Raw genomic sequence first — 14,949 nt, forward strand, 5'->3', positions numbered from 1 at the left:
GGGGGGGGGGGGTCCTGCACGCAGAGCCCGCTGACCTAGATGCCTGGGCTTCTGGAGAAGGATCCAGACCAAAGGAACGTGAACATGGTTGCAGTGTCATTGGCCACTCATTCAAGGAATATTTGACGAAATATTCAGTGAATGTTTATAAAGTGGGGGCGGGCACGCGTGACTATCCCAGTCGGTCCACAAAGACAGACATGATCATCACCATTGACAGAGAAGGAAACTGAAGGTCCGAAAGAGGACTTGCCCCAATCACGTAGCCACTAAGAGGTGGAACCGGGAAAAACAGGACTGACCGTCATCTGTCGCCAAAGGCAATGCTATGCTATGAGCTTGGGTGGCTGTGGGAAGGCCTGACTTGGATGCTTGGGGGCCGTGCAGCTGAGAGCGAAGAATAAGTGGGTGTTATCGGCAGAGAGAAAGAAGGATGTTCCAGGCAGAGGGAATGGCATGTGCTCCGTGTGTGTGGGACACGCGGTGGGCCGCTCCCTGTGGCTGCTGTATGTGTGGCCTCCTGTTCCAGGGCTGGCCTGTCCCCTCTGTGATGACCAGATCACCATCCCTGCCAGTACCAGTCACTGCTGTCCTTGAGAAGCACTGTGGCATTGACTCCCATGGTGCCGCATGGAGAATAAGCCTTCTGTTGGATGCTGTGCTTTCTGGTGTGGCTTCTGGCGTCTGCTTTGGCTTGGGAAGGGAGTGCAGAAACAGAACTATTAGGAGGTGTGGGCCGAGCAGGGTATCTTTTGCTTGTGTCCCTCCTTCATTCACTATGATACATAACTGTGCCCTTATCTGCCTGGGGTGAGGGAATCAGGACGGGTGTCACAAGGGGGCTTGCAACTGAGTTGAGGTACAAGAAATTCGTTTTCTTTGCCAGGAGGATGGGAAGGTGAGCGGCTGTTGGGGCAGATACACAACAGACATGTCGAACCCCACGCTGGTGTGGGAGAGCTATCCAGGGCTGGGAGAGTAGAGTGGGTGATTGTTGGGTGCTAAGGCTGCTAGTTCAGAAGGGCCCAGACCTGGGGGCTTTGGATGTCGTGCTGAGGAGTTGGAGCCTTTCTGTGTTCAGTGAGAAGCCTTTGGATATTTTAAAATGAGTTGGTTTCTGTGCTAGAGGGATGATTCTGGTTCGAGGGTCCGAGTGCTTCTCTGCACTTACAACAGATTGACACCGAGTCCCCATCCTTTGAGTTTCTGATTTACTTATGAGGTATTTAACTTATTAAGTGCCGTAGAGTCCAAGTATTGGTGATTAAAAAAAAAAAAAAAAAAAGGCTTCCAGGGGATTTGACTGAACAGCCGAGCTGAAGGATCCTGGGGACGTTTGCCAACACCTGGAGACATTTCGGGTTGTCATACCTGGAGATGAGGGTGCAGCTGGTATCCAGTGGGGAAAGGCAGGGGTCCTGCTAGCTGTCCCTCAATGCACAGGGCAGCTGGTCCCCCAATGAAGAATGGTCTGGACCCAGATGTCAGTAGTGCTGCCGTGGGGGACCCTGGGTACACGGGGCTGGCGTCGTGCCAGTAGAAAGGCATGTGGCAGGAAGGCAGAGCCTGATGGTCCAGAGGGGAGGGAGGAAGGTCCCATGAGGCAGGATTTAGTGGGCAGGTAAGACACACCTCAGAAGCAAAAGCAGAGTCAGCGGACGTTGGCTGCTGTCGTCGGGGGCCATCTAGAATGCTTCCTGGGCCTCTGACCAAGTGGGAAGGGCAGGCCTTGGGGAAAGACCCCTGAGTACCAGTGAGGGTATGCAGCTCACCAGGGTGTGTGAGATGGCGGCGTGAGGTGGGCGGGGGCGTCACCTGGCCTCTGTGTGGCCGGGTAGGTTAACGGGGACACCTTCCTGTCTGTTAGCAAAACAGCCTGGTGGTTCTGGGCCACTCTGCCCCTCTTTGTACAGAGAAGGCCTGATTAGTTTCATCCCCCTGGGAACCTTCTCCGGCTTGAAGGAAAATTCCAGCCCCAGAGATCTTGCACGGTGACTGACAGCTCCTTAATGTGAGCAGCGGCGTGGGCGTGGACGGTGGGATATTGGGGCGTCAAAGCCACCGTGTCTGCTCCTCTGGGATGCCGGGGTTCCCTGGCATGCCCCGCAGTCACACCGCAGCACGTTGGCTTCTGAGAGCAGAAATGTGGGGCCCGCACCCCCCATCCTCGCCGCTGTCCCCCAACACGGGGTCCCAGGCGGCCCGGCGCGGCCTGGCTGTGCGGCGTGTGTTTGTGCCTGGAACGAGGTTTGGCTGAATCTGGTCGGGAGTGGGCCTTGACATTTGTTGGTGGGGAAGGCCGGCCTCGGCCTCAGCTCCCGGGGACGCCCACGGGACACCAGGGGGAGGTGTGAGAGTTGGCAGCCTTTTGGAGTGGAAAGGCCAGGGCTTCTCGCTGGCTCTCTGGAGAACTTGGAAATGGTTGGGATTCTCTCCTCTCTGCGATGGGTGACGGGTTTTTCTCTTGGGGTGGATGACAGGACACGGTCTACTCTTTTTTTGATGGGCACCGCCATGACAAAGTACCATGGGCTCTGTGGCTTAAACAACAGAAAGTGATTTCCTCACAGCTCTGGAGCCTAGAAATCCGAGACCAGGGGTCGGTAGGGCTGGTTTCCTCAGAGGCCTCTCTCCTTGGCTCCCGACGGCTGCCTTCTCCTTGTGTCCTCACATGGCCTTGCCGGTGTCCTACTCTGCTCTTCTCAGGAGGACACAGTCATATTGGATCGGGGCCCACCTCATGACCTCATTTTACTTAAATGGCCACTTTGAGACCCTCTCCCCAAATACACTCACACTCTGAGGTACTGGGGGTTAAGTCTTCAGCATACACATTTGGGGGTGGGGAACACAGTTCAGCCCATAACAGAGTCTCTCAGTATCTCCTGGTGTGACCGGGGAGGCCCCTCAGAGGAATTTATGTGAGGAAATTTCTAAGGAAAATTGATCGGAACCGCACCAGGCTGAATGCCCTCGAAATGTTCCCGAGGGTCATGTGATGCTCTCTCCTCCCACCGGCCCTTCTTTTCTGTGAACGGTGACACACCTGCTGGAGAGAAATGTGACTCCCCTCATTGTGTTTTTAAAATAACTCTCATTATTCCTCCCCTGAAGATGATTTTCAAACTCTTTATAACTAGATTTTTCCCCCCCCTTAACATGAAGAGAAGGGATCCAATCCGCTGACTTTCTCTTGAAGGAACTCCGATTTCTCACTCTTAAGGCAATTTCTTTTTCTTCTCCAATATCGGGGCCCCCTGTTTCTAGGAAACATGGCTGTTTCATCCAAAAATTTCTTGAACAAATAGGGAATTTCATCTAGCAGCAAAGGGGGAGGAGGAAGGAGAGACCTAAGCCCGCACCTTCGAAAATCAGGCATTTCTTGGAGTAGCCTGTACATCTGCAGAAGGAGTGACTCTCACCACCTGTGGCCTCTCGGTCCTCCGTGTCCAGGAGAAGTGCTGGGCTTGCCCCTTTGCTCCCCCACTCACTGCTGCAGGCTCTAGGCTGACGCAGTGGCCAAGATGCTGCCAGGCCCTGACCTTGCAGAAGGCCAAGAAGGGCAGCTCTGAATGGAGCCGAAAGGGATAGTTTCTGTTCCGGAACAATCTGTGAGCCAAGAATGCGTCTGGGCAGGTGCAACAGGCCCTCAGCCTTGCTCCCCTGCGTGATCCCTTTCCTCCAGTGCAGCTGGATCAGTCTTTGTCTATCATTCTTTTTAAAATTGTATTTTATTGACTTAAGAACACTTACTGTGAGTATCTACCCTCTTAAATTTTGGAGTGCACAAACCATTCGGCAGAGCTGGTCTCTCCAGCGGCTTTACCTCCCTTAGCTGAAACCTGATGCTTGTTGGTTGGCCACGCCCCATTTCCCTTCCCCCAACCCCTGGCACCACCTTCCCACTCTAGGATTCTGTGAATTTAGAGACCCCACATAAGTGGGATCCTGCAGTCTGTCTGTGACTGGCTTGTCACACTTGGCAAGCTAATATCTCTTCGAGATCCCAATTTCAAGTCTTTTCAATACACACCCAGGAGTGGGATTGCCGGTCATTCTGTTTTTAATTTTTGGAGGAACCTTTGTACCATTTTCCATAGCAGCTGCACCGTCTGGCTTTCCCACCAACAATGCACAAGGGTTCCAAGTTCAAGCTCTTCACTTTTCTGCATAGAGAAGCCCGGGCCGTCTCAGACCATCGCTCCCTTGGAGTACAGCTCCATCCTCACCCTGTGGGAAGATCCCATCCACCCTCTAGACACAGTTTTTGGAGATCTTCTCCGCCATCCTTGTCATCTCTTGAGTCATTTGGGGTTAGCACTTTCCCCTTTATTTGGTGCCTAATTCAGCCCGCCCTCGCAGTTTACTGAGTCGTCTGTGCGTAGCACTGTACTAAGTGCTCTACATGCTTAATCTTGGATAATCCCCGCGACATCCCTCTGATGATAGAGGTACTATTGTCATCTCTGTTTTACAGAGAAATGAGTCTTAGTGACATTTAGGAATTTGCCTAACTTCTACATTGAGCAGGGATTTGAACTGGGCCTTTTCTGCACCCAGATCTCTAGCATTTATCTTAGTTAACTTTTTATTTTCATACAAACATCTTCCCAGTCCTCTGTGGACTTGGAGTATGTCTTCTGCCTTGTTGTACTACACCCTCCCTCTACAAAATGCAGTGTACTTAAGGATGCTCAGTAAGTACGTGTTTAATATTTGAACAGTGAGGAGAGCAGATTTTTATTCACACAGGCCTCTAAACACAGCCCCGCATGCAAAGTTCCAAAGATGCATTAATTATACAAAAGCTACTAATATGAATGATTCTAAGCATAACTACTAACACGAATCTCTCCTGATAAAGTATGTATCTTTTTTTATTATAAAAGATTTTACTGGAGAGAGAGAGTAGGGTGTGGGGAGAAAGGCCGATGGAGAGGGAGAAGCAGACTCCCTGCGGAGCAGGGAACCCAACAACTGGGCTCGATTCCTGGACCCCAGGAGCATGACCCGAGCTGAAGGCAGATGCTTAACCAACTGAGCCACCCAGGTGCCCTGATGAAGTCTGTATCTTTATGAGTCTATAACATATCTGTCCCTGTAAAGCATTTTTACACAAATGCTTAATGAGATTCTAAGAAATTACCAAAGTATGTAAATTACCTGGGCACAGACTATCATGTCCCCATTTTGCAGTAGAGAAAGGGCGTTCGGAGAGGTTCAGTGAAATCCCACCGTGGTCAGAGAAAAGAAGCCCCATGGAGCTGTGAGATTTCTTTTCTCTGTGCGTTTCTTTTCTTTGTACCGCAGCCACGAAGCAACGTCCAAAAGGACTGGTAATTGTAAAGTGTTGCATAGAGCAAGAGGGTGTTATTTTATTTAAAAGCCGTAGAATAATGGTGAGATAACCAAATTAGTAAATTGAGGGGAAGTGGGTGAATTACTGACCTGTTTCAGTTCGGGTAGCAGCTGGAACGTGGACGGGTTGGGTTGCAGGTGCAGCCCTCCACTGGATTTGGCCAGCTGTAGGCAGGAGAGGGTTTCCGGACAGAGAAGGACGAGAAAGGTTTCCCTCCTATTTGGCCATTCGTGTTCTGTTTCTGCTCCTGCTGTCCCCGGAGCCTGGAATGCTCTGGCCCACCATTTCCCCCACTTTCTGGTGCCCGATTCCTATTCTTTTTTTAAGATTTTTACATTTATTTATTTGACAGACAGAGACCACAAGTAGACAGAGCAGTAGGCAGAGAGAGGGAAGCAGGCTCCCTGCTGAGCAGAGCCCAATGCGGGGCTCCATCCCAGGACCCTGGGATCATGACTTGAGCCAAAGGCAGAGGCTTTCACCCACTGAAGCACCCAGGTGACCCCCCCAATTCATTTTTTTAAGATTCATTCCAGGAGTCACCACTCCTGACCCTCTCCTGGCGCTGTTGTGTTCTCATGATACCCTGAACTCACCTTCATCACTGGACCTCCCATGTTGTCCCATAATATCCTGGCACCAGTGAGCTCCTTGGGCTTGGGGACCACATCACCTTATCTTTGGTTTCCCAGAGTAACTGCCTGGTTGTTGAATGACTGACTAACCACGGCAAGCGCACAGCAGGCAGGGAGATGCGTGGTTTCTTCAGAAGTGAGGGGTCCCCTGGGGGAACCGGAAGCTGGAAACCTCGGATATGTGAGGCTTTGTCAGTGCCCGTGATAAACGTTGACAAGAGACTCACCTGGGTTGTCTTTTTTTTTTTTTTTCAACTGTGCCCACCCATCCAGCTTGTTTGAAAATACCCTTCAGTTGATTTTACTTCCCTTTGATTTTTTTTTTCAAGCGGAAAACTATTTTTTAATTAATAAAATTCAAAAAAATAAAGAGCATGAGGGCCATCCTTGTGGCTGTCATCCCGCAGTCTCTCTCCCTTGAGAGAGAGACTTCTGGCTCTCTTGGCTTCTCCTCTCTCTCCGAGGCTCATGACTAAGTCCTATCTCTGACCCTTATCTCTTTCACACTTGGGATGTTCATTTCCCATCGCCTGCCAGACGCCGTGGCGAGCTCGGCCAGCATTCCAAAGCAGAATCCTTTGCTTTCAGAAGGTGCTCCTTCTTTGGCACATCTGCTTTTTCTATTCTGGGAACCGGCAGCTCTGATCATGGGAGTGAGAAACTTTGCCACCCTCACTGAACAAGTCAATCATTTATAAGTACAGTTCACTCGAGTTAACTAGGGCTCTGAAGCCGCGCCTTCCTCTCGCCCCTGCCTTTGCCTTCATTTGCATATTAACTCACGCGCCAGCTGCTAATGAAGTACCAGCTCTGTGGCCCTGGCAGTGTCCAGCACCGTGCCCGTGCATGGGATAATGGCATCGGACCGTGATAGACAGACGACCTGCCCTTGAAGAGCTTACTGTCTAGGAAAAAGGAGACACATAATGTAATGTAAACACTACATACAAAGACACATAAGACCCATCAAGCAATGTAATGCAGAGGCAGATAATTTCCTTGAAAAAGCAGATCGGGAATCGGGAATGCCAAGAGTGGAGTTCAAGGTTGTTAAGTAGATGGTCAGGGCTGGCCTCCTGCGCATGTTAGCAGAAGAAGGTGGTGAGCGAGTTAGTTACATAGGGAAGGGCAGTCCAGGCCCAGGGAATTGTCAGAGTACAGGCCCTGGAGCAGGAGACTGGGCATGGTCAGGGAGCAGCAAGGTGGCCAGGGTGGCCGGATCGGAGGGAGCCAGGTGGGTGGTGGTAGGAAGAGAGTCAGGGAGGAAGGGGTCCCAACCATGTGGACCAGTTGGGGAACTTGGCCATTGCTTCTGAGTGGAATGGCTGCTTCAGGGTTTTGAACAGAGGAATGACATCTTCTAAAATAATTGAAAGAGTCTTTCTGGCTGCTCTCCTGAGAAAGGAGAGAAGTGGCAAGGGGGGAGACAGACCCACCATTGCTTGCTGGGACCGTTGCAGTATCTTCAAATGGACCTCCCCTCTTTTATTCTTCTTGGCAAACTTCCTCATACCTCAGCATCTCTTCTGTCATGGGCCACTTTTCCCAAGCCTGGGCTGAATCACGCCACTGCCCAACGGTCGCTGCGGGAGCCAGATGCCTGCTCCGGGAATGGCATCCGAGGCCCGTTGTGATCTGGCCCCCAGCTGCTTTTCTTGCTTCCTCGTCCGTCCCTCTCTCGCCCCGGGCACTTGCTCCCGTGTCTCCTCACTTTCTGTCCAGCAAAATCCTCGTTTCCCGTGTCTCCCCTTTTCCTCTGAGCTTGTGCAGAATCTCCAAGTTGGAGCACACTTCTCCAAGCTCCTGCTCCCGGTTGGGAGGTTTGTGTCTGTGAGCCCTACGCCGAACCTGGTTGTGTTGCGATCTCTCAGGGTCCACCCGGGTCACAAGCTCCTGATGGTAAGCTCCCTGCATTCCTCTCAGCATCTCTTGCTCCCTCCGCAGTGCAGAGAGGGGCCTTGCCTGGCTTTTGGAGCAGCTCGGATGAGCTAAAGTTTTTGGTTCCGTTTTGCAGATCGAAGCCCTGGTGAAGGACATGCAGAACCCGGAGACGGGGGTCAGGATGCAGAACCAGAAGGTTCTGGTCACCAGTGTCCCTCACGCCATGACAGGTAATGTATCTGTCCACACGCAGGAGCTGACGATCTATATAGCCCAAGGTCCAAGTGCGGCCCACGGCCAGTGCTTGCGCAGAAAGCTTTATTGGAGCACATTCACATCCCTAAATTTTCTAAAAAATATTTCATTTATTTATTTTTGAGAGAGAGCATGAAAGTGAGCATAAGCAGGGGAGAGGGGCAGAGCGGAGGGACAAGCAGGCTCCCTGTTGAGCAGGGAGCCCAATGCGGGCTCGAGCCCAGGACCCTGGGGGTCATGACCTGAGCTGAAGACAGATGCTTAACTGACTGAGTGACCGAGGTGCCCCATGTCCTTCTTTACATATTGTCTTTGGCTGTTTTTATGCTACAGTGACAGAGTTAAGTACTTGTACGGAGACTGAATTGTGGCCCACAAAACTGAGAATATTTACAGCCTTTTACAGAGGAAATTTGCTGATTCCTGGACCACAGGCTCCTTCTGAGGAAGGGTTCAGAAAGGGAAGGAGAGGGGCGCCTGGGTGGCTCAGTGGGTTAAAGCCTCTGCCTTCGGCTCAGGTCATGATCCTAGGGTCCTAGGATCGAGCCCCACATTGGGCTCTCCGCTCAGCAGGGAGCCCTGCTTCCTCCTCTCTCTCTGCCTGCCTCTCTGCCTACTTGTGATCTCTGCCTGTCAAATAAATAAATAAAATCTTTAAAAAAAAAAAAAAAAAAAAAAAAAAAAAGAAAGGGAAGGAGAAAAGGAATCCATAGGTCACTTTGTGACGTCATCCCTCCCAGGAGGTCATTTAAGAAGCTTTTGCTGTCACTTGCTGTTTGCCCTGTTTTCATGAAATCAGGTAGTATTTAAAAAAAAAAACAACATACACACACACTCTTTGGCAGAAAAAAATGTGGTCTTTGCTCTACCCTTTCCTGATTCTTTTTGACACCCTTCTTAACCACGCCACGGGGACAGCGCCAGTGTCTCTTTCCTCTGGATGTGGGATAAAGGAGCGTCATGTGAGGCTATCGGCAGAAGGGACTGACCGCAGAATAAGAATGACTTTGGATAAATGTGTTGCATGTGTTTGATGACTTTGGTTTTTCAGTAGAGACTATGTTTCCTACTGAGACCTATTGTCTGCAGAAACAGCTTCTCAAAGCACGAGCTGGGGACTCGCCACCCTGCCCCACTCTTGGTGAACCCTCTCTCTCCCCCTCACCACAGCCTGACTGCCTTTCACTCAAGGTGCTCTGGTCTTGGCAGAGGCAAGCTGGCTAACTGTATTCCCCTGTTTCCCTTTCTGTCTGTTTGGAAGAAGGCGTGTCTCCACCTTTTTTCCCTCGGGTGTGAGCAACAGAAAACCAGCCTGGCTGTTGGGAGCAAAACAGCGGTTGATCGGAACGGGACAGAATAGCTCAGAGAAGGAAAGGAAACTCTGACCAGCTGCCCTGGGGAAAGGCTAGGAACCTGAGTCGCACAGGTGCCCAAAGAGTGGGGATTGACGGGCAGACTTCTCAGGGTGGCTCTGCGTTCCCCCGGCATTTAAGATGTACCTGAGGCGCCCCTGTCCCCGCGCCTCTCCACTTCTGGTTGTCATTACTTCCAGCCTGAATTCTCCATGGGATTGGAAAGCCCTCAAGGGGAGATCTGTTGTCCTGCTCACCTGGGTGACTCCCTTGCTCAGCCTAGCTGTTAGGGTGGCGGTTTAATAGAAGGTTCTTGAATGCGTGAGTGTGTGCTGGTCTAGCACCACGCGAGGAGTACTGGCCTCGGAGTCAGTTACCCTGGGGTTGACTTCTTCGGGCGCCTCTTTCAAGCTGTGTAGCCCTTGTCTTAATCATCTCATTTTAAAAGCAGGAATAGCAATCCCTGGGGAAGAGAATAATTGTGGAAATTCTGTGGGATGGTACATGGTCATTCTGCTGATGAGCACGTGGTCAGCAGGCATGGAAGCTTGACCTGTGGCGAGAGCTGGTGACTTCCTACACTGTGTCACTGAATGCTCATAATCAAGTTCAGGGTTGATGGGACCATCTGCTTTTTTGCAGACAGAGTTTCAGCCACTGGTATCCCTCTCACTAAACTAGCACATGGCTGAGCTTGGATGTGACCCCAACAATGTGACCCCAGTGTCCATCCCTGACCCACTGTCTGTGTGCATAAGCTACTTTTTCTCCTTGCACATAGGGCGCGTTTGGCTCCTGGGTTCGGCTGAGGCTGCCCACCCACCATGTTTTCTCTTGTTTCTCCTGTGGGTGAATTTCAGGTGCCTTCGCAACAGGGCTCAGGTTGAAGGCTTGGGTCCTGCGTCAGCACTGGTACAAGCAAATTGGGTAATCAGCTCCCAGCTCCTCGGATGGCAGGTGACCCAGGACTTCTGGGGAGGAAGGTAGCTGACGTGGGAGCCTGCCGCACTGTTACACAGAAGACCACGTGATGAGAAGCTGGTGGCCCTGTAATCTTATTTGGTCTATTTTAGGAAGCAGTCAAGTGGATGAGAAAACCCTCAGCTCCTTGGTGGAGAGCACAGATCCATCTGCTGCCTGCCTGGGTCTCTCTGTCTCTCGGTCTGCGTACCTCTGAGCAGCGTTCAAAAAGACCCCGGGGAGAAAGTCTAAGACCCCCAGTCCTAGCTAGGAGTTGATGTAGGATTTTAGATGAAGAATTTTGCTTTAGAACAGCCAACCAGGGTTAAATAAAACTAAGAGCGACAGATGAGAACCCACTGGAAGCAGTAACGGTGGGCATGTGGGCATAGACAGAGGTCATGTTTGGACACTTGTGCCCCAGCACATGGCGGGGGAAGGTAAGAATTGTGGGTTGTCCATCTTTAGCCATGCCCTGGGCAGGTAATTAAGCCCAGAGGGTGTATGAGTGGGTTGTAAGGGCTTTCCCCGGAGGGGCCTGGAAGAAATGCCTCTTTACTACTGCTGAGGAAGGAAGTATTTGAAACAGTCGAGCCACAAGGACACAGGCAGTAGCATGTCAGACCCAGATCCTTCTTCTCTGTATGTTCAGTGGGCCACTTCCCATGCAATCAGGGCCAAGCTTGGCTTTTGTAAAGCAGGCTGAAATTTCTGGAAAATGTGGTCATTGGTGTCTGCAAGATGGCATCTGAATTGGGGTGCATTGTTCCAAGGGCATCTTGTCTTTCCTTGGAGCTGCTGTTGTCCTCCTCCTCCAAGGAGCCTGTTCTGCTTACGGGGCTGCAGGGCCCAGGGTGAGACAGAAGCATACAGTTTCCTTGGGGTCCAGCGACAGTTCTGGATTGTTGGTGGAGCTTGGCTTGCTTGGGTCCTTAGATAAATCTGAATCCTTGATGGACATTGGGAAAGGTATGTGCTGTGCTGAGTGCTATGAAGTGTGTACACCTGGCGATTCACAGACCTGTACCCCTGGGGCTAATAATACATTATATGTTAATAAAAAAATAAAAAATTAAAAACAAAAAAATCTGAATCCGTGGGGGACGGGGTGGGGGGTGCTTGTTCTCTCCTGACCTCTCCTGGTCTTATCCCTGTCTGTCCCTTCTCCTTTTTCTCCCACACCAGTCTTCACTCTGCATTGTCCCCAGGCCAGCCCGTAAGACTTGTAGAACCCAAGACTACAAGTGGAGTCCACACCCCCTTGTCTGAAGTTATAAATCAGCCCACAGAGTGTTACCAAATACTGCTTTGATCCCATTCTCCTGCTTTGATCAGAGTACCTTTACAATGATCTGAGAGACCAGGTCTAAATTTAGAATTTTTGGACTCTTTGGGAGTCTGCCTTTGGAATTTGGGAGCCTGGGCAAACCATCCCCTCACTCTTAGCTCGTTCCCACTTTCCCTCCCATCTCTTGCTCTGATTTACCTTCACGTGGCCAGGCTCCACCTGGGGGTCCCCACAGACAGCATGCCCTGGGTCCGGTTTTTTCCCAGTGTTAAGACGTGGGCTGTTTGCTTCCTATCTGATGACTGTTAGTCCATGCACAAATTGCTGTAAAGTAAGAAAATAAGTACTACCAGAGAGGTAAATGTCGCAGGTGTATGGGAGACGTTCAACTGGAAATCTGGCTGGAGTCAGATCCTGAATGACCCTGAATCATGGGCTGCGGGATTTGGAGTCAACATCGTGGGAGGGGTGGGGGAGGGGAGCCCCTGAAAGTTTGGAGCAGAAGAGGGACGAGATCCCAGCTGAGCCCAGTGGAGACCAGTCAGGCAACAGCATGGAGGAGGGAGTGGAGGTCGATGATTTGCTTGGAAGCTCTGACAGTGGCCAAATACTTCTGGCTTGCAGGAAGTGACGTTCTCCAATGGATAGCCCAGCGGCTTTGGATCTCCAATCTGGGTGAGTGATTGTCCAGCACCCCGGCAACAAGGACGGCTATGTGTGCTCAAAGAATCCCTGGAGGGTGGAGACTACAGGGAGGCTTAACCTTTGTCTCTGAGGAGTTGACATCAGAAGACAAGGCATTTACATGCAAAACAGCCCAAATCAAAAGTGAAGGCGTGATTAATAGGGGGAAAATAATTGTTTCGTACAAAATATTGAGCGCACATGAATAATGGATAATTGGGGAAGCATCAGCCAAGACAGAATTCTTGGAGGGAGTGATGCCCACAGACAGCTGTTTTTGAAAGAAGGGGTGCTTGTGAATTGTGGAGGGGAGCCCCGAGCAGTGGTGTAGAAATGGAATAAATGAGACAGGGAGTGGGAATGAGGAGAACTTGGGAGAAATGGCTTCAGCTAGGTGTGGAGAGCCATGGAGAGATAGGGATCTAGTAGGCATGTCTACAGATTCCAGGCTTTTAAAAAAAAAGATTTATTTATTTGAGGGAAAGAGAGAGAGAGAGAAAGAAAGAGCTTGTGCAGGGAGAGGCCAGATGGAGAGGGAGAATCCCAAGCAGTTTCAGTGCTGAGCCTGACTCAAGCTCGATCCCAGGACCCCAAGATCACAACCTGAGCCAAAAGAAAGATTCGGATGCTTAGCCAATGGAGCCATCCAGGCACCCCTGAAAATTCCAAGTTTTATCTGGGAGACAAGTAATAGGAAGCCATGGGGGATTTTTGAGCATAGCAGTATGCATTATAACCCTGATGCAAATCCAGAAGCAAAACTTTTCCAAACATAGTGGAGGTTGTTGGGAATTAAAGTAAGATGTGGAAGAGTGGGATCTGGACCCGGGATGCAAGCAGGATTGAGCTTGGGGTAGAAGTTGACAATAAACATGGCCTTCTCTTTCCTTTTCTCTTTGAGTGAGGAACTTTTGGTCGGTCAGAGACATTCTCTCCCTGCTGCTGGGGACTTCTCCAGACCCAGAGGCCCAAGCAAGCTTCTCTAACATCTGCAGGGAACCACCTGTGGTACCCATTAACATTTGGGTTCATTGGCTCTCCCTGGACCTGGGAGTTGTCATTCTCAGGCATCGGGTTGGGGAATCTTACTATTACCATGCTCCCCAGCTTGGCCATAGCCAAGTTCAGGAACTGCTGCCCTCACTTCTTGGATGAAGTGCTATTAGCACGGGGGCACCTCTTCTGGAGTGTGCGGTGCTTTGTGGGAGTCGGGAAATGAGCTGCTTCTGCCTTCGGTGTCCGCTCTTGACTTCCATGTCTTACTGTTTCTTCTCAGAGGCACAGAACTTGGGCAACTTTATTGTCAAGTATGGCTACATTTACCCCCTGCAAGATCCCAGGAATCTCGTTCTCAAGCCTGACAACAGCCTCTACCGATTTCAGGTAGGTCTTGGCCTTGACCTTGGTGTTCATATGGGATTAATCTTATCTGAGAAGGTAATTATGTGGCTTCATATCCTCCCCAGATCAGAACTTTCAGTACTTTAGAAATGGTGGGGGGGTGGTCTAAGGTAGTTACCTCTTGAGCCACAGGTCTGGGGGCCCAGGAAGACAGTCACAGCCCAGTGTTTAAGCATGATTTCCTGGTTTCTTTTGTAGACGCCATATTTCTGGCCCACCCAGCAGTGGCCGGCTGAAGATACAGACTATGGTAACTCCCCCCACCTTGCTTTTGGTAGTGCTTAACACATTGCTTATTTACTTGCCACATTTTGGTGACATTTGTCTTGCTGTCGTCACAAACTTTATGTCAGTTCACATCTGCTTTGGGAGTGTTCCCAGAGAAGGGAGCCGGGGTCTGCTGAGACCTTCTCCCACCAAGCCAAGCACAGCAGGCTCATGCATGGAAAGGCTGCAGAGGCAGTTTTAAAACATGATGATGGGGGCGCCTGGGTGGCTCAGTGGGTTAGAGCCTCTGCCTTCGGCTCAGGTCATGATCCCAGGGTCATGGGATCGAGCCCCGCATCGGGCTCTCTGCTCAGCGGGTAGCCTGCTTCCTCATCTCTCTCTGCCTGCTTCTCTGCCTACTTGTGATCTCTGTCTGTCAAATAAATAAATAAAATCTTTAAAAAAAAAAAAAAACATGATGATGATGGAAAATATCTTTGCTTTTTTCCCCAGCCATCTATCTGGCCAAGCGAAATATAAAGAAGAAAGGGATTTTAGAAGAATATGAAAAGGTACAGAGATGCTTTCAAGTACAAGTTATTATAATTGGAATAAAGTCTTGAGCTGTTTTATTTCTGCTTCTCCCTTTGCTACATCATATGTACCTCATCATCCATCCCTCCATCCATTATCTAGCCATCTGTCCATGCATCCACCATCCATCCTTTATCCATCATCCATCCATCCATCCATCCGTGCATCCATCCGTGAATCCATCCATCCATCCATCCATCCAACCATCCAACCATCCATCCATCCATCCATCCATCCATCCATGCATGCATCCATCCATCCATCCATCCATCCGTGCATCCATCCATCCATCCATCCAACCATCCCACCATCCATCCATCCATCCATCCATCC

General features: G+C 50.5%; 1 protein-coding gene across 2 annotated transcripts in view; it reads left to right on the forward strand.

Moving 5' to 3' along the window:
- The window catches only part of RGS9 (regulator of G protein signaling 9), a 65,253-nt gene that overhangs the window by 2,220 nt on the left and 48,084 nt on the right, over positions 1-14,949 (forward strand). For both annotated transcript variants that reach the window (XM_059379121.1, XM_059379122.1), the window contains exons 2-6: positions 8,009-8,105; positions 12,355-12,405; positions 13,691-13,797; positions 14,014-14,065; positions 14,536-14,594. In XM_059379121.1, coding sequence (XP_059235104.1) covers positions 8,009-8,105; positions 12,355-12,405; positions 13,691-13,797; positions 14,014-14,065; positions 14,536-14,594 — 366 coding nt within the window. The remainder of the gene's footprint in view (positions 1-8,008; positions 8,106-12,354; positions 12,406-13,690; positions 13,798-14,013; positions 14,066-14,535; positions 14,595-14,949) is intronic.

The sequence above is a fragment of the Mustela nigripes genome, chromosome 16 (assembly GCF_022355385.1).
Source record: "Mustela nigripes isolate SB6536 chromosome 16, MUSNIG.SB6536, whole genome shotgun sequence".
NCBI lineage: Eukaryota > Metazoa > Chordata > Mammalia > Carnivora > Mustelidae > Mustela > Mustela nigripes.